At 39.3% G+C, this 24390-nt stretch overlaps 1 protein-coding gene, 1 long non-coding RNA gene and 1 pseudogene across 2 annotated transcripts; all 3 read right to left on the bottom strand.

The window, feature by feature from the left end:
- Positions 1 to 2008: 2008 nt before the first annotated feature.
- Positions 2009 to 2679, bottom strand: LOC115419963 (roundabout homolog 2-like). The gene has a single exon (XM_030135030.1). It carries the CDS (start codon positions 2677 to 2679, stop codon positions 2059 to 2061), a length of 621 nt encoding a protein of 206 aa, XP_029990890.1. The 3' UTR covers positions 2009 to 2058.
- Positions 2595 to 4072, bottom strand: LOC115419962 (stonustoxin subunit alpha-like; annotated as a pseudogene).
- A 12166-nt stretch (positions 4073 to 16238) lies between these two features.
- LOC115419790 (uncharacterized) lies at positions 16239 to 24176 on the bottom strand. The gene is made up of 3 exons (XR_003935466.1): positions 24026 to 24176; positions 19901 to 20025; positions 16239 to 16768 (listed from the first exon to the last, which is right to left on the bottom strand). It is a non-coding gene; the product is annotated as an uncharacterized LOC115419790 (long non-coding RNA).
- Positions 24177 to 24390: the final 214 nt, after the last annotated feature.

Here is a 24390-nt window from a genome sequence, read left to right as displayed (position 1 = left end):
ATTCTGCTCTTTACTGCTCATTGTTCATGTGAACGTTAGTATAAGTCGCTCATTGTTGAACTTCTGTGTGTCTGTGTTGTTCCTCCGCTGTCAGTGTGATGACGTCATCACACGACGAGTCAACTGCACTTTATTGACAAATAAGTCAATCTGAAAAAATCTGAAGTCTCTAATGCCCTAATGTACAGTATATATATATATATATATATATATATATATATATATATATATATATATATGGAGATATTAGTACTTTTGAATACAATATTCTTACAATCACATTGCTATGGCCAGAATGCTTTGGCGGTGACTGCTGGACAAATGTGAGACAGCATGCATGAATGCTACACGACCACATCTAGAACCTGTGGATCCACATGGGCCAACGCACTAGTGTGAAATAATGTAAGAAGGTAACGGACTAAACTGACCCTTTTGTTTTGTCAGATAGTCCAGACACTAGAGGTTTGGAACTAAAGTGTCCTTGCTTGATTCTTGTATGTCGTATTGTCCTTGTTGGCGTCCTGGTCAGTCTGACTGTCCGCTGGCGTCCTGGTCAGTCTGAGTGTCCTGGTCAGTCTGAGTGTCCGTTGTCCCTGTAACTGAAGTCTACAGAAGTGCTTCTCCTCTCTCTGCTTCAGCTGTTATCTCTGCTCTGTCTCTCATTTCTTTCAGCCTGAACTCGTTTATTCCATCCTGGTTTGCGCTCAGATTTCTCTGACTCAATGAGCATGTTGAAGTACTCTGGAGTAAATAGAGGGTTCGATTTCAATGCGATTTCTTTAAGTCGGTTTAAACTCCTTGAAAACTTTTTCATCAGCTCCACAACTTGATTTTGCACATGTTCGTACTCGTCTATCAATTTTGAGTTGAAAGCCTGGATGGGTGTCTTTACTTCTCTAATTTTCAGGCACTTTTCTTTGCGCTCTTTTACTGTTGCCTTTCTTTTAGTTCCACAAGCTTAACTCTGGGTTCTGTATTGCATACATTCCCAGAAACATCCACCGGTTCACTGATGTAGATTTCAGACTCCAGGATCTCATCTTCAGCCCCATGTTCTTTAATCTTTTTAGCCGTTTCTTTCACCTCCTCAGGTTTCACTAGACCAACTCTAACCTGTCTCTGCAAATTTTCCAACCAAACCTCAAGCCGCTGCCTTTCAATGAGGACCTCATTTGTCAATGTCAAGCTTTTGGTTTTTATTTGATGCAAAGCAGCAAAGAACCTCTTCATGCTTTGTAATCCGATGTTCCAAAAAATCTCATCAAAGCCTCTGTCATCATCGTTAGATGATCGGTTCTGGGCAAACAGAGCAGAGTTGTTGAATTTGAAGTGAGCTGGCAGCCCGTCATCAGTTTAAGGACATGGGAAACCTGAAGCATTGATCGCCTCTAGAACTGGTGGGCGTGGACCGTCTGCAAACGTCACCAGAATCCTGATGTTTTCTGCCACATCTTTGCCAAAGATTGAGAGAACAGAATCAAACACATGTTTCTGTGTTGGTGTGAGTCGAGCTAAAGCAGACTGAGCTACAAAACAGATAACATCAATTTCACTGACACCGGACTGATCAGTGAAGAGACGACGTAACTGCTGGGTGGTCTCTTTGTCTCTTTCAGTGTCTCTTGTGTCTTCAAACTCTGGAGTGTCAATGATAGTCAGGGAGTGGGGGATCTGAAACCCTTCACGGTGGTTTATTTTGTACACTTTGACTTCAGAGGTCTGACTTTCTGCTTCAACTAGTTTAAACTGATATGAATCTTCCCATTTGACACCTAAGATGTAGTTGACCATCCCACTGATGAGGGTCGACGTTCCTGATCTAAAAAGGATCACAGTGCGATTTTCCCTGTCGCTTTCTTCTCCAAAACTGTATCTTCTACATCCACGTACGGCTGTATGTTCCTCTTTCAGAGGCAGTTTCCAGACAGAAGGTGTGTCTGAATTCATCTTCTCACTTGTCTGTTTGAGGATGTCTGCGAGACTTGATGTAATTTTTTTTGTGCTGTTGTTAACGGTGACACTTTCTTTACTTACTCCATCGACACCACAGTCACATCAGACTCTGACTGTGTATCCTGTCTCAGACTGAAGTCCTGAAATGATCACCTTTTCACCTCCTGATAACATTTGGTTCCACTGGAGATCTGCCTTATCAACTCCATCCATCTGAGTGTACTCCACCATGTAGCTCAGAATATGGACATCTTGTCCGACCTCAGCAGGTTTCTCCCAGCTGACTGATATCTCACTAGAGTTTGACTGTGTTTGAGGTGTTCCAGGAGGGCTGCAGGGTAGGGTTTTAATGGGATCACTGACTTGAGCTGCAGGCCCTAGACCTACTGGCGTCACTGCTCTGCATCTGAACATGTACTCTGTGTTAGGACTCAGACCACTCACTGTGGCCTCCTCAGCTTTAGATGCTGTGGTTTGTTGCCATCCATCTTCTCCACAGACACAGTATTCAACACAGTAGGAGGTGATGCCTTCAGCTCCAAATCTGGGTGGAGAAATCTTCAGACTCACACTGTTGTAGTTCACGTCACTCACAGTTACTCTTTCAGGTTTTGAAGGCAGCTCAAAGTTGTCACAGACTGAAAATTCATCCTCATAAACATGGATGCTTGAACCTTTAAGTGTCTCATCTGTTAAACCCACTGTCAGGAACTTAATGTTCATGTTCTCTTTGTTTGTTTCTGCAAAATCACTGAAGAGTTTCACTTTGTGTCTCAGTGTATCTGTGGCATCTTTTGAAAGGTACCACTGTTCCTTCTCAACATCATGTGATCGTCGGTCTGCAGGGTTTTCTGAGTTGTGTTTTTCTAAGTGGTTCTCTAAAGCTCAGAGGTATGGTTCAGCACTACCCAATGATGTGAAGACAAAACACACTGTATACTTTGTACCGACAACCTCCTCATCAAGCTCACTCTGAGATGGGACGATCTTAGTGTTTATCATCCTGCTTGTCAAAGACTTTAAGATCCGCACTTCTTTCTCCTTACAGTCCAGCCACTCGTTGAGACTTTTGCTGTTGAAAGGAGAAGAATGTCTGTTCTTCAGGATTTCTGCAAGTTCAGCTTCTTCTTCTCCTCCTCCTCGGATTAATGGAAGTTTCTTTGCCAGTGTTTGTTGGAATGCCTTCTTGAATTCAGAGCATAACTCTTGAAATGTTTAAATTTTTTTGGCCGATCTGTGGGAACCGCTGTGCAGTGGTTGTTTTCACTGCATCGTTGCATCTAATTTCCAGCTCAAGAAACTCCTCCAGGACACTTTGTGCTTTCTGAACTAATCTTATACTGATCTGACGAACAAGTTTAGCAGCTGAAGAATCTAAAATTGTCAGGCGAAGGAGCCAGACTCTTACTGGAACAGCATTTTCTCCACTGGGGCCCAGAAGTTTTGGCAGGCTTTGGTAGACCTCCACAGCATCCTGGAAAGACACTGGACTTTTCTCAAGACAAAAGTCTCCATGAAATTTACAGCTGAACTTCTGAACATTTTCTTTGTCTTGGTCTTTCATATGCAGGGAACCTTTACCTCCAATATCCATTTTGGGAATTTTCTTGATCATTAATTTCAAGTTGCCATGAATGTCTTGGTGGTTTTCGTCTTCAGACACCTGTCGATCAAACACAAAGAAGGCTTGTGCTCCATAAAGGATACCTGTGACCACATGTGTGGCTAATCCTTTACCAAAGATATATGGATGCTTCATGTTTCCTCTTCCAAGATGATTCATTGTCAGTTCCTTGAATTTTGTAGTTGTGTTGTATTTCAGTGTTACTCTGGCCTGATGTTTGGAAGTCTTATTATCATTCAGTTATTTGGCTGATCCAGAAACTTCAACAAGTCCACTTAGGAAACTTGCTTTGAGAGATGCATCAACATGTAGTGAAGAAGATTTGTCTTCAACTGATTTGGATGCAACTATATCAAATTCATTGTAGGACTGTGGCCTCTCACTTATATTATTTACCAGGTCCTCCCGGTCCCATAACGTCAGGCCTGTAAAACAAATGGTAGAAACAAAGCTTTCTTTAGTGGATAAATTGTGTTTTAAGTTTCCTGTCATTAATGGACTTTTACACAAATATACTGACAGTCAATAGAAACTTTGAGGTCTAAATGTCTGCACATTTCTACTTGTAGTTGGTTGTAATTCTTCAGAGTGGATTTCTTGCTGCCTTAGTGCTGGGGTCGTTCAGATAATGATGAGTTGTCCTGTTGTCATGGTTCATTGCACATGGGTTGGTCTGTTTGCTAAAGTGGACCAAATACACACTGAGCAATACTCAGTGGGTCTGTGCACAATCTGAGGACTGGTTTGGAAGGCCTATATAAAGGCCCAAAAAAGGCCACCATTGTTAGTCCAGTGAACGGCATCATGCCACATCTATCACCTGAATGACGTCTGTGGGTTGGACCTGGGTATGGTGGAGGCCGGTCCCTCCTCTCTGTGGTGTCTGCTGCTATAAATCCTTCTATGTTAAATGTTCAAATTAAATATGGACGTTTTGGCCCCCATATTTTAGCCATTTATGAAAGTCCATTTATGGCTAAAATATGGGATTTATAGAAGCCAGTTGTGCTTGGTGTCCGAATTTAGTCATTTCCTGTCCTTTCACATGATTTCTTTTATTTTGTGATCCTACCTATCCCACATGCTGATATTGACCTTTGAATCTGAAGGTCAGACAGATATTTTTGATTTTCAGCTGTTCATATATCATACAGAACAGAACATAGGACCTTCATATTACACAGATCCATTCCAGAAGTAGACCAGATAGAGCACAGAACATTTAGAATGAATTTGATGATTAAATATACTATTTTCTTTTGTTCAGACAAGGAATTGTTTTTAAATGTTACCTGCTTGACAGTTTTGACCGTGACTCCAGTCTTCCTCAGAAGCGTCATCCGGCGTGTTGCTGACGTGTCATTTACAACAAGCATAATTTAGGGACAGTATTGAAAGTTAAGTTCTTCCTGAAAAAACATTTTCTGATGTTTTTATTGCAAAAACAACATAAATAAACTTAGTCTTGTTTTAATGGGAGTCCTTAAATGGTAAAATGTCCAAAGCCTGGGTTTTTTCTTATTGTGACATAAATTCATAAATCAGTGTCGTCTGTTCGTCTGTCAGACAGTTGAAGCTCAGTGTCGCTTACATAAAAAAAAATGTCCAGTTCTTTAAACAAATTCATCCTCTGTTCCTTTTTCAGAAAATGCTCAGTGACCTTATCGTACCAACTAAACAAGAAAACCTTGAAATGATGTTAAATGTAGCCAGTTAGTCCAGTGGTTGTGTTTTCTTCCAGGTCAGTAAATGAACAGTTCATTTGGTTTCTGTGATTCCACAGCAGAATGTGTGACGGTATTAAACTGAACTGTCAGTGAAGGAGCAGATCTGAAAACAGCTGTCAATCAAACCGCATTCAGCCTTTGGACCCGTCCTCCAAAGGCTCGGCGTCCGGCCTGGCCGAGCTCCGCCCACAGCTCCGTTCACCCCCGGAGAAGCCAAGCGTCCGGGGGCGGGATGACAGGGTGTGATGTGTCCAGTGCTGGTCCAGTCTGTAGTGGTTTTTCCAGCAGTTCCACTCAGTCCCATTGAAGTGCATGGACGCTGAGCGTCTACGACAAATGCACTGAGCAGAGATGGAATGAACAAACACAGACACGGGAATGGAGGAGAAGTGAACAACATCCAGTCCACTGATCTGGGATCAAACTGATTCTGAACCAACTGGTCTGAGAGATGAACGTGTTCCAACACATTTGGAGTCAATGAAATGAAAACAACTGAACAGATTTGAGCATTTAATGGGAGTCATGTTAGGGTCAGCTGAGCTTCCGCTGCAGTCGGACACAAACACCTCTGTCAGAAATTTAAGGCCTAAAAAAGTCACATCATTTTCTGTATGAAAAATATCCTTTTAAATATCACAGATGTTCATTTTGACTCAGAGAACTGACCTAGAGGTGGAACATTCCAGAGCTGGAGGACATTTTTGGTCCCACCCATCATATTTCCAACAGTCCATGCACACAGTTCTAACACATGCACTTGTTGAATCCACTTTTCACGACCTGTTAGAGTCCGATAGATTTAAATTTGAACTGAATCTGGAACTGAGACGTTAAACAGACTCTTATCCTTTTAGAGGATCTGGAGGTCTGACATTAGGTTTGAGCGGAACACTTTAGATCTGGAGAAATTCTCTCCTGTAAATCTGAAGTGTAAAGACAGCAGTGCAGTTTGATGGAGGAGCGTCCAGTGTGTCCAGACTGAGTTCAGTTTGTACTTACAGCAGATCCTGTGCAGTCGTCAGAGCAGTGCTGCAGTCCTGCAGTCTGTGGCTTCCTGGTTCCTTTGATAGAGGATCCTCCCTCATGTGGGACGTCCTAAACAGAAGACACGTGATTTCCTAGAAAAGATGTTGGACTTCTACAGACAGAAGAAAAATAAAGGCTGTGGCGTTTTGAGTCATATATTTGAATCATTCAATGTAAAGTAAAAACTGATGTTAGAGACTTAAGATAATTCACAAACTAGAAAAGCACTCTGAGAGTGCAGACCTCCGCCAAGGCAGATCAGTGCACCCCCCCCCCCCCCCCAATCACCACCAAAATTTAATAATTTCTTCCTTGTGCCAGAATCAACATTTCCTGAAAATTTCATCCAAATCCGTCCATAACTTTTTGAGTTATCTTACACACAGACAAACCAACGCCGACAAAAACAGAACCTCCTTGGTGGAGGTAAAAACAACTTTACCAGAGATGAATACTGACTGAAACCTATCAGTACAAGAAGGAATGAAAAAAAAAAACTATAAAAATTACAGTGATAATCTGGGGAGTGTTTATGTTCTATTTTTTGGATGTTTGTTCAGTCATCCATTTTTGTTGTGCATACTAAAGATTGTTTCATTTTACAAAGCAACCTAAGAGTTGAGTTAATTTACAGTAAATGACAGTTGTTCAAATGGACAGGATTTCAGTTCTGTTCAACATGTTGATGCTCATATGAACTATGTTTTCAGCGCAAAAATGTCCAATTTCATCACAATTAATGCTATATTTTCATGTCACAAATGGACAAGTTCTATTTGAACTGAATTTACCTGAAAAACAAATCTTCTCTTCTTTTGGATTCCCCAGTTTTTCTTCCCAGATTCTCTCCTCCATATCACATGTTTTATTTGTACAGGTTCAATCTGGAGTATGGTGCTGATCCATCCTGCTTCTGTTCCACCAATACATACATGAAGAATGGCACACAGCACTGTTTACATCAACACTTTTACAATAAGAAGCATTTTTAGACACAAAGAACAATTCTAGATTGTTCTTTCCTCTTTAGTCTGATGATAAACTATCCAATAAATAATAGTGCTCCTAGTTTTTGCACAGGGATCATTAGTGTAAACGCTGACATGGCTGCAGAGCATCAGTATGATGGGATCCACAACAACCATGTCACATCCGTCCACTGACACATTTAGTGTTTTTGTGTCAGCTGGGATTGTTTTAGATCCACAATAGCAACATTTATGAAGAAGAGCACAATTAGCAATAGGAAGTCTAGAAGTTTATTCCTAATAAAGTACTGGGACTGACCAGAGCATCATGGGTAATGTCACGTCCGTCCACCAGCAAAAGTTTTCACATCCACGTGCTATTCCAAATCCAATATTTATGAAAATAGAGCTTCCACTGTCAGAGAATATCAGTAGTCTGTGCACAAATGGATTAGCATTATTTACACACACTTCTATGACTTTAGGAAAACTGTTTTTTTTTTTTTTTACAAAATGGACACTCATTTGACCCCCTAAGGAAATTTTAGCCGATTTACATTTCTGTTGGTTCTAGTGAAAAGTGAAACTTTTCTTCTTTTTTTTTTTTTTTACCCATAAAGACCAAAACAATCACTGATGACCTAAACCATCTACAGGGGTTGGACAAAATAATGGAAACACCTTAAAAAATCAACAAAATATAATTTAATATGGTGTAGGTCCACCTTTTGCGGCAATTACAGCCTCAATTCTCCGAGGTATTGATTCATACAACTTGTGAATTGTTTCCAAAGGAATTTTCAGCCATTCTTCAGTTAGAATACCCTCCAACTCTTTTAGAGACGATGGCGGTGGAAATCGACGTCTTACTTGAATCTCTAAAACTGACCATAAATGCTCAATAATGTTGAGGTCTGGGGACTGTGCCGGCCATACGAGATGCTCAACTTCATTAGAATGTTCCTCATGCCATTCTTTAACAATTCTAGCTGTATGGATTGGGGCATTATCATCTTGAGGTGAAGGTGTTTCCATTATTTTGTCCAACCCCTGTACTGATCTGAACTGTTTAATTCCTGTTGATCCTCTAATCCTATCAATCCATGTCAATAATTGGTGTCAAATACAGTTCTTCATCTTTTCATGGTCATCACATATGACCATATTTGGACGTTCAGAGGCTCCGTAGTTACCATGGAAACACCATCATCTTCTCCAACATTGATTGTCCAGTTAAACCCATGCAGTTGGATCAGTGCCAGTGGACGGACACACTGGGTTCATGTTCAGTTCAGGACAGACTGGACTGAAACAGACACTGTTTATTCAGCTGGATCAGTTTCTGACAGAAGAACCATCAACTGGAATCTGAGCTGGAAGGAACATCTACAGGATCAGAGAATTAAATATAGAAAGTACCTGATGTTCACAGAAAAAACGCAAAATACAGAGGAAAATATTAGAATAAATGGGGATAAATCACTTAAAGCTCTACCGTATGATGTGGCATTTTTACACTTTCCTTTTGTCATCTTCAAATGCTCCTAATAAGTGTGTGTCAAACTAAAATGTAAAAGAAATCCACCAGGTATTGAAACTCAAAAATGTTTAATTCTCATATATTTCTGATAAAAGTCTGACCAATCATTTTAGTCGGTCCGAATGAAATAATTGGCCGAACCTGGCTGAGCCTCCTGTCAATCATCCATTACGGCCGTCCAGCATCCGATCCATTATCTCCGTCTCACATCCGATATGTGTCCCTCTGAATCTGACGCTTCACTGGCGTGCTCCTCCTGACCACTGACCACAGTCTACTGACCACTGACCACAGTCTACTGACCACTGACCACAGTCTACTGACCACTGACCACAGTCTACTGTCCACTGACCACAGTCTACTGACCACTGACCACAGTCTACTGTCACTGACCACAGTCTACTGTCCACTGACCACAGTCTACTGACCACTGACCACAGTCTACTGTCCACTGACCACAGTCTACTGTCACTGACCACAGTCTACTGACCACAGTCTACTGTCACTGACCACAGTCTGCTGACCACTGACCACAGTCTACTGTCTAGGATGTGTTTGGATAGAACTGACATGTACATGTGGAAGGGATTAAATGGATTTATGAACAGAAACAACAACTGAGGGGCACAAACAGGAGTCTGATGAATGAAGGATGGAGATAAAAGTCCAGAAGTCAGCTGTACTGGACTGAACAGGTCTGCATAAAGCTCAGCTTTTCTGACGGTGGGACTCATACAGGTACATGTACCTGGTGTCACACATGTAAGATGATGTAGGATGAGAACTGTATGGACTATGAAACCTCAAATGTCCACAGAAAATTCACGGAGGCCGCGCGTTCACAGTGCGCGTGCCCATCCCCTGGGCACTGCAGTGAAGACCCTGACCCAGTACTGCACAGACCAGGTCTACTGATGGAACAGGTCTACTGATGGAACAGGAGCCGCGGGCCTGCGGCAGGTGGATGATGCATGTGATTACTGAGGGAGGGGTCCGCGGACACGCCAAAACGGACCGGACCTCCACCTCTGCTTCCTCCTCCATTTCCATCGCGCATCAGATGAGAGGAGGAGAGAGGAGGAGGAGCCTCAGAGCTCAGGCAGAGGGAAGGGGGCGGGGCTTTGGAGGGAAGCGGGTTGTTCATGTTCAAACTTTTACTAAGTGCTGTGAGAAATGCCACATCTGTAGGTCGAGCTTTAAGAAAGGTTAAACAGAGAAAAATATGTTTTGGAACTGTCACTAAAGTAGCCCTGGGTGTTTATGTTTTAATTTCAAACCACATCCTTGATTTTCCGTCTTCCACTGTTTAAACTCAGACTTTATCCATTGGATTTGAATATCTGTGATCCTAAATGCGTTTGTGCTGGACTGTGAACACTGTTGGAGCATGTGCAGGATTATGTGCAGTATAAATGGAACAGATGTGCCTCATAAATCTGCCTGGTGCTGTTTTGCTGAAATAACCCTTTAGGGATCTATATGCTCCTCCTCTGTTCATAGGCAATATGTCCGACCACCTGCCCACCAAGAAAACTGGACTGGATGGACAAATGTGGACATGGACGTACACACACACACACACACACACACACACACACATTTGCATTTCAGCTCTGCTTTCATGAACACTTGTCTGTACTGGTGTCCTTTATTATGGCTCATATATGGGTCACTAACACTATCTGCATGAAACCAGCACAAACACAAAGCAGGTGGAGATGGTACAAACGGAACAGGAAGTCAAGAAATATGTTTTTATTAAAACTGGTCCAAAAAACAGATGGAGACAAATGTTCTGAGGCAGGTTTGGAAGAACTGTGGGTCTAATTGATTGGTTGGTTGGTTGGTTGGTTGGTTGGTTGGTTGGGTGGATGTATTTATTTCGAATATGAATGTCAAAACAGAATAAAATAAATAAATAAAACACCTAAACATCAGACATATAATCCATATTCAACAAGGAGTGAGAAGAGGTATCACTTATAACTCCGCCCCTTCTCCTTATATAATTAATAACAATAATAACCTTCCTAGTGTTGACGACGCAGTAACAGTAAATCACAAAAACCACAATTAATTTCAGTTAATGGATTACCATGTCAGCTATCTTTATATTTATACACTGAGTACTTTTTTCGCTTCGCCCTGACTTGAACTGCATGCCCTGCGAAATGCATGACTGTTGGTGTTTCTCCAAACTACTCCATTACTCTGTCAAACAGAGTACAGCTTGGCCGTAGCCACTACCAAAGGGGGGGTCGCTTAATTTAAATTAATTAACGTACCGTTTATGTTTTGAATGGAAGAACCAACACAGGAGAAATGAAGAACTCACCAATAAGAAGGGCTGAAGTTTAAAAAGTTAAAACAAAGCTTGATTTATTGCTTCAGGTAAAAATAGAAAAAATTACAAAAAAAAAGAGAAGTCAGTTATCAACTAGTATCTCTTACAATGACCTTGCTATTGCTGCGTTTCCACTACATGGAACCGGCTGGACTCCACTCTGGTACCAGGTCCTATTCCAGACCGGTTCCATTCCAGATCCTCCCTCTTTCCAGTCCCTGGTCGTCATAGCGATGCGGTGCGTTCCTTCTGTGTGCTCTGCTCACAGTTGCTGATAAACTCACTGGTTGCCTGTTGTCTGGTCAAACTCCTGCTGAATGTTTGCGTCTGAACCTCCTGGACAAACCATGGTGTAGTTTTACAGACTGTCATCATGTGGATTCACCTACTGACAGATTTACTGGAAAAGGGCGGGGCACACACACCACTGACCAATCAGAGGTCTGCAGTGTTTACACAGTGTCACCTTTAGGATCTGGTCCCCAGTCCTGGAACCTCAGAGGAGGAGAGACCAAAAAACTAGGACCAGGTACCTGATTCCAAAAAACTAGTACCAGGTACCAGAGTCCAAAAAACTAGGACCAGGTACCAGATTCCAGATCCTTTTTAGTAATGGAAACACAAAAAGGCTGAGTCGAGTCGAGTCGAGTCGAGTCGAGTCGGCACCACGTAGTGGAAACACGGCATAAATCTACCTCCCCATAATAATAATAATAATAATAATAATAATAATAACAATAAAACAAACACCTAAAAGTCTGCTTCATTACATTTTATAGTCTTCAGTCACTTGGAAGACTTCCATATTTGGTACATAAGCTCAACATTCACATATGACTGGTTGACAGTTGTTGCTGGTAGAACATGTCAGATATACGTCAATCACTCCACATGAGGTGATTCTAAGAAAACACACATTTGAAAGTTGACTTGAGTTTAACAGGTACATTAAACATTTGTCAATCACACCTTGGTCTGACATCTGCACCAACACTTGTGCTTACACAGCATAGTTTAAGCACAAAGAGCTTCAGTAAGTACGTCTACTTCTAACACCTGCGCAGTTAGGCTAGCATTTGTTAACCACAGAAAGTCCCTAAGTTCATAATCTGGTTTACACTCAGCTCACCCTAACCACAAACCTTCAAAAGCTGCAAAAACAGGCGCTTTTTTGTAGAATCTGACCTTTTCTCCACGCTCAGCACACACAGGTGTACACTGTCAGACCAGACAGTTGAGTTGACTTCAAAAATTTCAGGTAACTCGTTGCCTTAAAACATTTCAGAGATGAGTACTGAAAACTGAAGTGTATGAAACTGAAATGCTTGATTTGAATGGAATTACTATTTTAAGTCCAACACACTAAATGACAAGTTAATTTGACTTAAAATTTGTTGCAAAGTCAGTTGTTTTGTATAATTATTAACTTAATATCATCAGTTCATTGGACTCAATTCCAAGTTGATTAAAATGGAAATCTTTCACAATATAAAGTGCATTGTATAATTATTCAACTTAATATATTCTAGCATGGATGGAAGTTAGCTCAGTGTCATTTGTCAGTACAGGAAATGCTTTTAATTTGGCTAGTTGTTAAGATTTCAGTTGTACAAGAATAATATTGAATGATCAGTAAATGCATGGTTGTTCCTGTGGCTGGGACTCCTGCTGCAGCTGGACAAAAACCCAAACCCAAACCCAAAAAGGCCAAAAACACTGACATGCACACATTCAGTCCAAATGAACACTAACAGCACAACCCACTGAAGCCCTGCACAGAAAAACTACACATTTACAACTACAGCAACAACACCCACAATGCACTGCACAGACCAAAAAAACTGAGTAAAACTAAAACTGAGGGATTTAAATCCATTCAACTGAAACGGTTTTTGTTCTTTCAACTATGTCTCCAAATGAGTAGAATAGACTGAACATTTTATAGGAATGGAATCAAACTGAACTCATTGAAGTCCATTGGAATTAAAGTATTTTAGTAAATACAAAGTCCAGGCTTACAGTGTAAGTTTCAACTGAACCACACACAACACATGAACCTGAAACCACCCTGACCTTTCACTGTTCAGTACAAATAAAATAAAAATACAAAATACAGATGCAAAATATAAATCAGAATAGAACAACTTAGATCTGCAAAATAAAACACTTATCAAGCAAAACAGCTCATAATATTTCATTTCTTCTTCTCCTTTTTGGTTCATACATTTTCTCTTTTGTTTTTTATATTGAAATTAAATTTAAATTAATTTAAATAATTAAAATAAACCTTATGATGGTCATCTGACATTTTAGAGCAAGACCAGCTTCATACACTGGTCTAAGCATATCTGTATTATATACTATAATATGACTGATACTTATTAAATAATTTGGTTTCTAGCTTCATTATTATTATTATTATTATTATTATTATTATTTTAAAGATAAATAATTACTGAGATAAAAGAGAAACTATTTTTTCAGATAAAACACATTTTTATATTATTTTATGTCATATTTAATACAAAAATCTGCATGTAACACAGTCAAGAGGACACAAAAATTACACACTACTATTTTATTGAATATCTCTTTATTCTGTCACAGGTGCATTTTGGGAATCATAGTAAATATTCAAGGCAGAGTGTTTGACAAAAATGACCACTGTTGTAAAATCACAGGTGATTTCTATGTGTTTAAATGTTCAGGTTCTGTATGTAACACCAGTGGACACAATGGGTTCCAGCCCAAACCTGGAATGAGACTCAGATTGAACCAAACCCACATGTGTGGATTAGAAAACCCACTGGGATCCACACATTGAACACAGTGTCTGTATTTAGAGTCTATAGAAGAGCGTTTACACATGTTTACACAGCTAATGCACTGACACCGAGGCAGATTTAATGTCCATATTTGGGTCCTATTTATGGACCCAATAGTTGATTATAAATTCATTAATTATGGGATGGATCATTTCTCTGAGGTCATCATTAGGTCCATCCTGGGGTCAGTCTGTCTATATTTACCTTTGATTATTGGGTCTAAACAGATGGAACAGTGACAGAAACTCAAACCGGTGTTCAGAACTCACAGCTCCTCCTTCACCCTGAACGCTGTGCATGTGTGGATCCACTATTTCTGTTCAAATTCAACAGTTTCCAGGTTGTTCCATACAGCAGAAAAATTGCAGTCAAACATGGTAATACATTTTTATAGGTTTTAAATTTTTATAGTTATAATTTGAATTAAAAGATTTGAACTATAGGTCTTCAGTACCGGGGGTCTGCAGTTTGTATTTATTTATGTACTTATTTATTTATAGAATTTTAATTTTAAGAGAAGATGATATTTCACAAATTACATTTTCCATGATTTTTTGAAACTGGTGCATAAAAAATAACAAGTCAACAGAGCGTAACAGAAGAGAAATGGAGCGGAACCATATTTGGTACAAAGTTGCAGCTTGGTACCAGTCATGTGTCTGTCCAATTAGATTCATTCATTCATTCATTTTCTGAACCTGCTTTATCCTCACTAGGGGCACGGGGGCGGAGCCTATCCCAGCCTATCCCGGCTAAGGCAGGGCTCACCCTGGACATGTGACCAGTTCATCACAGACTGAACATATAGAGACAAACAACCACTGTCACATTCACACCTATGGACAGTTTAGATGAACCCATGAACCTATCAGAGCATGTGTTTGGATGGTGGGAGGAGCCAGAGGAAGCCAATTAAGATTCAATTCACATCAATATTAGTTGAGTTCTAATTTTAAATGTGTGGTAAATGGGATTTTCAATGTTCAGTGTAAATGTCCACAGAGTCCACATTCCACAGTGGATGTGGACAATTTAGTTCCACATACAAGAGATTGTTCTAAGCTACAGGTAGATCCAACTGGAGGAGAATCGGAGTTGTTTGGAATTTTTTGTGAATTTTGGAAAATGTCTCAGTGATGACAGATGGAAAACTGTAGATGTTGTGACCTTGCTGTGACCTTGAACTTTGTCCTACTGGGACCAAAATGGACTGGGTTGGTCCCAGGGCCTAGGCCTATCTGTGGGGAAGATCTGGGAAAGATGGGTGGAAGAGTTTTACACTGAAGATGAGAACAAACAAACAAACAAAGCAGAGTGATCACAGTACCTCCTGGAGGAGGGAATAAACCCAGTTTCATTGACAGACTCATTTGGTTTTATTTAAAACATAAACTTGTGAATGTTTTATGAGGAAATAAATCATTGACTGTGTCCCAGAGTGTGTTGAATGGAGTTTTGAGTTGAAGGAATGCCACGGGGGTATGTAAAGGTGGGAAAAAAATGTGAGTTAAGTGATGTGAAAGGATGCTAAACCTGCTGTGCATTTAATGACTGCACTGTACTTTTAATCTGGAACAATAATGAGACATAAATGGAAAAAATTAAACACCTTCGCTCGAGTCAATTTCAATTAAGACGATTCAGCGTCTGAAAGTCTCAGTTTGAAAAGCCCCGAGGCAGAAACCAAACGTCTGTCACCTCCTCTGACCTCAGATTGTAGAAAAAAAACTGTAGTGGAAAACAGAGGAGGTTTAAGGGAACACATGCACAGACAGTTCAGGCTGTTAAAGTCGTTCAGGGATAAAACTGTTCCGAAATAATACTGAATCAGGTTTGTGTGTTTCATGTTTTCCTGCAGAAACACATGCACTGTGTGTTTGGACTAAGGACAAAAAATATATGAAAAAGACTGTGTAATCATTCAACTTTAAAGAGTTTGAAGTCAATTCTATTCATTTTCAACTAATCTGAACAAGATCATTTACACTTGTTTTATTGGCAGTTTTTTGGGTTTTCTTTTGCTTAATTCAAGAGTTTTTTTTCTTAATTCAACATTTTCTTTTTTGCTTAATTCAATTTTTTTTTTTTGCTTAATTCAAGATTTTGTTTGTTTGTTTGCTTAATTCAAGCTTTTTTTTTTTTTTGCTTAATTTAAGATTTTTTTTCTTTGCTTAATTCAAGCTTTTTTTGCTTAATTCAAGATTTTTTTTTTTTTTTGCTTAATTCAAGATCTTTTTGCTTAATTCCTGCAAAAAAAAAAAAAAAAAAATCTGCCAGTGGAACTGGTGAAAATTATTTTGGTCAGATTTTGATTTTTTTCCAGTGTAAGGGTGAGAAAAGTAATGATACTACAGACCTATGACTGACAGGGGCCCTAGAAAATAGTGGAATTTTATTTATTTATTTACTTACAAAAACAATTAACTAAAAAAGAAAAACAAAAGGTGTATATTGTGAACAGCATAGCAACAACTGGACCCAATTAGCCCCAAGCAGCATTTAACGGACAAACACCCTGCTTCTGCTTCTGCTTCTGCTTCTTCTAAGTGCGGCAGTGAAGCGTCGTTCTCCTCAGACTGAACAGACGTCTCAGACTCCACTCCTCCTCCTCCTCCTCCTCCTCCTCTTCCATTTCCTTCTGTCCATCTCTGACTAGCAGAGTGTTGTTAATACCAGTTGGTGCATGCGATCATGAAGCACATATTGTCCACCTTCCTGTTTCCCATGAGGCACTGGGGCAGCTCTCCTGGGGGGTCTGTGGGGGGGGGGGGCAGAATACATTAACTGACACACACCACGGAAGGCTTTGCAGTTCGAATGCATCCATTTGCATGTTGTTTTTCCCAGTGTGTGCGGTGACATTTGGGCTTTTTGTGCCGTTTCACAGACAGGAAAAGGTAAAGGATTCACCATCAGCTGCACTCGGCACTTCCATGGTGTCAACAGAGGAAACGAAGGTTCCAATAGGTTTGGATTTTTCATTCTAGTTTAGTTTTATTTAGTTTTGACTTTTTTTTCTCTAATTCAGTTCGTTTTAATTCGTTTTTAGAGCAGGTTTGATAGTTTTTATGAGTTTTCAATTTTTTTCTAAATGCTTAGTTTTACTTTAGTTTAGTTGTAGTTTAGTTTTAGTTTAGTTGTAGTTTAGTTGTAGTTTAGTTGTAGTGCAGTCGTAGTTCAGTCGTAGTTCAGTTGTAGTTTAGTTTTAGTTTAGTTGTAGTTCAGTCGTAGTTCAGTTGTAGTTCAGTTGTAGTTCAGTTGTAGTTCAGTTGTAGTTCAGTCGTAGTTCAGTTGTAGTTTAGTTTTAGTTCAGTTGTAGTTCAGTCGTAGTTCAGTCGTAGTTCAGTTGTAGTTTAGTTTTAGTTCAGTTGTAGTTCAGTTGTAGTTCAGTCGTAGTTCAGTTGTAGTTTAGTCGTAGTTCAGTCGTAGTTCAGTCGTAGTTCAGTTGTAGTTTAGTTTTAGTTCAGTTGTAGTTCAGTTGTAGTTCAGTTGTAGTTCAGTCGTAGTTCAGTTGTAGTTTAGTTGTAGTTCAGTTGTAGTTCAGTTGTAGTTTAGTTTTAGTTTAGTTGTAGTTCAGTTGTAGTTCAGTTGTAGTTCAGTTGTAGTTCAATTGTAGTTCAGTTGTAGTTCAGTTGTAGTTCAGTCGTAGTTCAGTTGTAGTTTAGTTGTAGTTCAGTTGTAGTTCAGTTGTAGTTTAGTTTTAGTTTAGTTGTAGTTCAGTTGTAGTTCAGTTGTAGTTCAGTTGTAGTTCAATCGTAGTTCAGTTGTAGTTCAGTTGTAGTTTAGTTTTAGTTTAGTTGTAGTTCAGTTGTAGTTCAGTTGTAGTTCAGTTGTAGTTCAATCGTAGTTCAGTTGTAGTTCAGTTGTAGTTCAGTCGTAGTTCAGTTGTAGTTTAGTTGTAGTTCAGTTGTAGTTCAGTCGTAGTTCAGTTGTAGTTTAGTTGTAGTTCAGTTGTAGTTCAGTTGTAGTTCAGTCGTAGTTCAGTTGTAGTTTAGTTGTAGTTCAGTTGTAGTTCAGTCGTAGTTCAGTTGTAGTTTAGTTGTAGTTCAGTTGTAGTTCAGTCGTAGTTCAGTTGTAGTTCAGTTGTAGTTCAGTCGTAGTTTAGTTGTAGTTCAGTTGTAGTTCAGTTGTAGTTCAGTTGTAGTTCAGTCGTAGTTCAGTTGTAGTTTAGTTGTAGTTCAGTTGTAGTTCAGTCGTAGTTCAGTTGTAGTTTAGTCGTAGTTCAGTTGTAGTTCAGTTGTAGTTCAGTTGTAGTTCAGTTGTAGTTCAGTGGTCTCTTTTCTCTTCTTCTCTGTCGTCATATTCAAATAAATCTCAGACAGGACTCTGCTGCTTTCTCCCAACTTTATGCTTCGTTCCAGGTCGTTTTTTGAGCCCATAAGTCACGACTTCAAACCACGACTCAGGACTTTGTGACGTTCCAGGCAAGTCACGCCAAACTGTCTGAGTGCAAGGAATTGTGGGAGTTAGATGTAAACAAACCAACATGGTGGACCGTACGCTCTGTTCATTTATAGTCACTTCTATCCCACAGGTGTTTGTTCTTTGTTTATTTAAAGGAAACAGAGGAGGACGAACGGTGCATAAGGACAGAGCAGCTGTTCTACCTTTGATGTTCTCTGTTTATTTGGATTCAGATTTGGTTTGAATTTCTTCTGTCACTCATTGGACTGAAAACTAGCTAACACTAGAGCAGCTGCTGATTATACAGAACATTTACAGAGAAATAATGTCAGAGCAATACCTGTTTTTAATAAACAATCTGCATAAACACCACATCCATGGGGGGGCGCCAGTGCTACGTGACATCAGAACTCAGAACTGGGAGAACATGGATCTGGTACGAGTTCAGGTGGAAGTCCCAGGTCTGACTGAACATTCCAGTGCATTTACACCAGTAGAAGGATGGAAGAACAGCAGTAGAAGGATGGAAGAACAGCAGTAGAAGGATGGAAGAACAGCAGTAGAAGGATGGAAGAACAGCAGTAGAAGGATGGAAGAACAGCAGTAGAAGGATGGAAGAACAGCAGTAGAAGGATGGAAGAACATCAGTAGAAGGATGGAAGAACAACAGTTACAGCTGGACTGGAACGCAGCATTAGTCTCCATGTTTCCAGGTACAGTTCGGACCAGAAGACGACTGTAAACCACATGATGGACCGTTAAATATCATACAGTGCCAGCAGCTAAAACTGCTTGAGTGAAATAGATTAATTTTGTATCAATCCAACATTGACAAAGATGAAAACGAAGGGAATTTTATCCATAATTTCTATCCGTTTTAGTTGGTTTTGTAAATACACAATACAGTTTCAGTTAGTTATGTTTTTTTTCTTTTAATTATAGTTTTTATTTATTTCAGTTCATGAAAATATTTATACAATTCTAGTTTTCGTCATTTCGTTACTATTCATTAATAATAACAACCTTGGTAGAAATCATAAGTTGAGGCATAATATTGATTTTTGAATTTTTCTTCTTCTTATTTTTTTTTTTTTTTTCAGAAATTTCTGTTTTTTTTTAGGTTATTCACATCTTTTTATGTTTGGACAGTTTATAAAATGTAAATGTTTTCATAAGTTAATGTTATTTTTTGCATATAAAAAGTTAGCAGTTGTCATTATTTCTAGGTTATTCTGTTATCATTTGAGTGGTTAAAGTTAGGGCAAAAAACTGTATTTTAATTATGAAAAATTACTGTATTTTTATGGGATGGTTATTTTCCCTTGTTTAACAGTATTTTTTCGGCACCCCTACTGCCAGAATATTACTGGGTTTTTTTTACTGTTTTTTTTTTTTACAGTGCAGTATATAAACCTCACAATAGTTCAGATTCATATTGGCTGTTTTGGTCCTGTCAGGTTTAACATGTGCATGAGTCTGATACCTTCAGGAGTCGGAGGCGCTGAACTGTCGGCGCTGGAACTCTCCTGATGGTTTTCCTCCTCTGTCTGCTCTGTCTTCTCCTGACTCTGTTCTCCTCCCATCGTCACAGTCGTCCAAAACCCACACCTGAATACAGACGTACAGACGTCACAAACCGTTCTAAATAGTACACTGTAAAAAAAAAATAAATAAAATAAAATAAAATAAAACATTAAAAAAAAAACCAGTAATATTCCGGCAGCAGGGGCGCCAAAAAATACTGTAAAATAACGGAAAATAACCATCTCATAAAAATATGGTAATTTTCCATAATTAAAATACAGTTTTTTGCCCTAACTTTACATGAGATTTTGCTTCTTTTTTTTTTGACTTTTTGATGTTTAATAAAGAATATTTACATGTATTAAAACAATCCAATTCCCTATAAATATATATATAAATAATTTTCAGTGAGACTCAGTTGTCCACTCCACTGATAAAAACTGTATTTGGACAGTTTATCAGTGCTTATACATGTTATACATTCACAAAAATACATTTATTCAACATTTTTGTTGTGAAACCTCCTGTAATTACACAAGATATTTGTCAATTAACAAACAAGTCTGGTTCAACTGACAGAACTAATACTTCTGTTACCGTTAACTGTCAGTAATTTTATCTGGTTTTATTAATTTTTTTTTTTTACAGTATTAAACTTTAAATTAACAGTTTAATCTCATAAATAGAAAAGAAATATTTGTGAAATTATGATAAATTTGCAAATGTATTTTAACTGTATTTTTCTATGAAAAAAGAAAAAAATTCTTTTAAAAAATGGAAATTTTATGGTTATTCACAGTTACAGTTTTTTCATGTTCTTTTCCATTTGACATGTAAAATCACAGTCTGTTTTTGTCATTTCATTGATATTTTCCTGTATCTGAAAAATACAGGAAAAATCTGTCAAATAAACAGTGAAAATTCAGTTAAATTATGGATTTTTTTTTTTTTACAGTGCAGCCTCCAAAACTATGGCCCAGAACCAGCTGATCCAAAGGCTCCAAAACTAGGGCCCAGAACCAGCTGATCCAAAGGGTCTAAAACTAGGACCAGAACCAGCTGATCCAAAGGGTCTAAAACTAGGACCAGAACCAGCTGATCCAAAGGGTCTAAAACTAGGACCAGAACCAGCTGATCCAAAGGTCATTTCCAGTAGACCGTGGACTGACCCCAGTGAATATATGCATGATCTACTGGGACTGAGCAGATTTACTGAGTCTAGTTCAGATCCAGTCCTTTATCCAACACAGATACTACTGCTGTGGACCAGCAGGGCACCACTGCATTCTGGGAAATTAGCAGATTTACACCACCTGGTTTAAATTAACACATTATTCTGATCATATTATGGCTTTATTGTCAGAATATGATGACTTTAATCTCATAAACCAATGACATTTTTGTTAAATTATGAGTTTTTTTATAACTATGACTTTATTCTCAGAACATTGTGATCCTTTTTGTATTTGACTTTATTCTCATAAAATTCCAGGTTTTATCTCCATATTTTCTGACTTTCTTCTGGTAGTGCCCAGTGTTTTTCTTTTCTTCTGTGGTCCTAATACTCCGTCGTAGCTTTATTCTCCAGTTCCTCCGTATTTGTAAAACTAAGTTGGCCTCAGTTTCAGTTCGTTTACTAATCATGTAGGAGCACAAGGTTCACAATCACAAAATGAGACAAAAACCAGGAAAGATCTGATCATGAAACCAAGAGCTGCACTAAGAAGGACCGTTAGCCAAAACAATAGGTCATTTCAGGTCTGATTGGACCCAAAAATACAGCATCAGTGAATGTTAGCTGACCCCAAACAGGATCCACAGATCTAGGTTTGGTTTCCTGGATTTGTGGATCCATCTCCTTCTGTTTTCTTTGGGTGTCTGTAAACGATAGCTCCCACTGCTTTAAGAACCTGAAAATACAATCAACCAACAACAGCTCTGCCCCATTTTGGATTCAGTCTTGTTGTAAATAACCCAAAGCATCATTGCTAAATTCACTTCTGTAATTGTGTCTTGGTGTATTGTTTTTAGTGATGTGATGTTCATGAACGAATCGAATCTTTTGAACGACTCTTTGAAATGAACGATGGGAACCGAGTCTTTGTAAAGAGCCGTTCATTTTTTATTTTTATTTTTTTTAAGGAGGGAGTGTCTGATTGCCTGTCAGTTTAGCGTCACTGGGGAGGGACTGGGCAGGAGGAGAATGTTCCAGCAGACAGAAAAGAGTGAACTGAGCATGTCTGATGGAAGAAGTTAAAAAAAACAACAGTTTGAAGAGTGAGGTGAGCATACTGGAGGAGGCGGAGCTGGAAGACTGGAGGAGGCGGAGCTGGAAGACTGGAGGAAACTGGAGAAAAGTTTGAGAGTGAGTGAGTGAGCACCTGTGAGTAATGAACCAAAAAAAAGGAGGAGGATTTGGATGCACTTTTCAGACAGAACAGATGGACATGACACTGGAGAATGTGACTCCAGTTCAGGTATTTCAGTAACTGCACTGATTCATCACTGTTGTGTTTTGTGCAGTTTTTTCCGTATGTTTCCACACATTTATTGTTCTTGTTTTGAGGAGAATCAAATGTTATTTCATCAGAAAATGTTTTCTTTTCTTCTTCATTTTTCTTCTACAGACTAGTCCACAGAATGTACTGGGATGTTTTTGCTCCAGTTCCATCATCTGTCTAATGTCACCTCTCATGTCATGGATTTAACCCACACATTTGAACTAACCATTCTGTTTTACGCTAAGATAATATTTACTGCCGCACCAATTAAACACCTTTAAAATGGAATGTCAATCATCACATGTAGCCTGTTTAGTCATTCAAACACTGGTGTTTCAAAAGAATGCAAAAAACATAACAGAGCCAGTCTGTTGAACGACTCTTTTCAGTGAATGACTCCTGATTGAACGACTCCCTTCAAAGAACCAGAAGTCACATCACTAATTGTTTTTTATTTTGGCTACGTAATGGGTAACTTCCAGTTTGGACGTAGCGGACTTTTATTTTGAAGAGTAACTTCCTATCTTAACATCAGAAGGAGACAAAACGGTTAAAAAATGGCAAAGAAAGTTTGACACAGAGTCAGTTCATTGTTTTGTATTAGCTGCCCCTCTGAAGAGTCACAAGGTACGTTTGTGTCAAATGTACAGATGTTAAATATTTTGTGTCTCTCACTAGTTTATTAATTTGTCATTTACACTAGCGAGCTAAGCTAACGTTTACTGTTAGCTTTCAGTCAAGCTAATCCTCAGACTTATTTTGCTAATGTGAAATGTAAGTGTTTGTAATTACACATGCTTTTGTGTGTGTTCTTTAGCTCTTACAGTTGATTTAAGGATTTATTGCCATTAAATCTAAACAATCACCAGTCAAGTGTCATCCTTCATGGGGGGGGGGGTTATGCTACAGTTGTTCTTCAGTTCAGACAGTACTGAAGCCACAGCTGTCACTCATCTCCCTCTTTCTGACAGTCAGTGGGCGGAACCGCAGTGACTTCCGCTAGTAGTGACGTCACGTGCAGACCCACGTGCAGATCTTTATAAAGTGTAAAATATATTAACTGCATTGGGTGAAAACACTATATTATTCTTATTTTCCAGTACCTTTTTTAGGTTAAATGGTTCTAATTCTGCCTCTGACTTGTACATGAACCGTTAACACTTGTACATATAGTTTATATTTTCTGTTTTCTACTCCTTTTTTGGTATTTATACAGTTTATATTGTCTTTTTTCTAGTCTTATTTTTACATTTGGTACCAGTGTGTGTATGTTGTGTCCTGGTTTCCCCTCCTGCTCTGAAAACTATATTATTCTTATTTTCCAGTTCCTTTTTTAGGTTAAATGGTTCTAATTCTGAACCTGAACAGTTAACACATGGATGTACAGTTTATATTTAGTCTTCTTTGTGTATCTGGTGCCTGTGTGTGTGTGTGTGTGTGTGTGTGTGTGTGTGTGTGTGTGTGTGTGTGTGTGTGTGTGTGTGTGTGTGTTTACTCGGCCTCAGCTCCGCCTCCGGACACAAACACACGGACGGACACCGAGGATCCGCCGTTAACCGGAACACACATTCATTATATCCCACCTAATGGACCCCGCGGAGCCTACGAGAGCCCGTCCGTCTCTGTCGGCCGCCGGTTCTGATTAGTGTGCGGTGTTTCCAGGCAGAGGAACCGGAGAGACGTGTCTGCGGAGCGGCCCGGTGCGAAGATCCTCTATGAGGGGGAGGAGGTGTCACTCTGACAGGAATACCGAGGACCGACAGGAGGAGGAGGAGAGGAGGAGTGACTGACAGGAATCCCAAGGAAAACTAAAGGCGGCCTTACACTGTGCGAGTTTAGAGACGATTTCTCACTCGTGCGACTCTTTCTGGGATCGGGCCCGATGTGCCTCTAATCGTGTGTCGTGCTTGGTGCAGTGTACATGGGGTAAAGAGAAGCGATTAGCACC

Source organism: Sphaeramia orbicularis, chromosome 5 (assembly GCF_902148855.1).
Source record: "Sphaeramia orbicularis chromosome 5, fSphaOr1.1, whole genome shotgun sequence".
Lineage (NCBI taxonomy): Eukaryota > Metazoa > Chordata > Actinopteri > Kurtiformes > Apogonidae > Sphaeramia > Sphaeramia orbicularis.
This window is presented reverse-complemented; position numbering and strand designations above follow the sequence as displayed.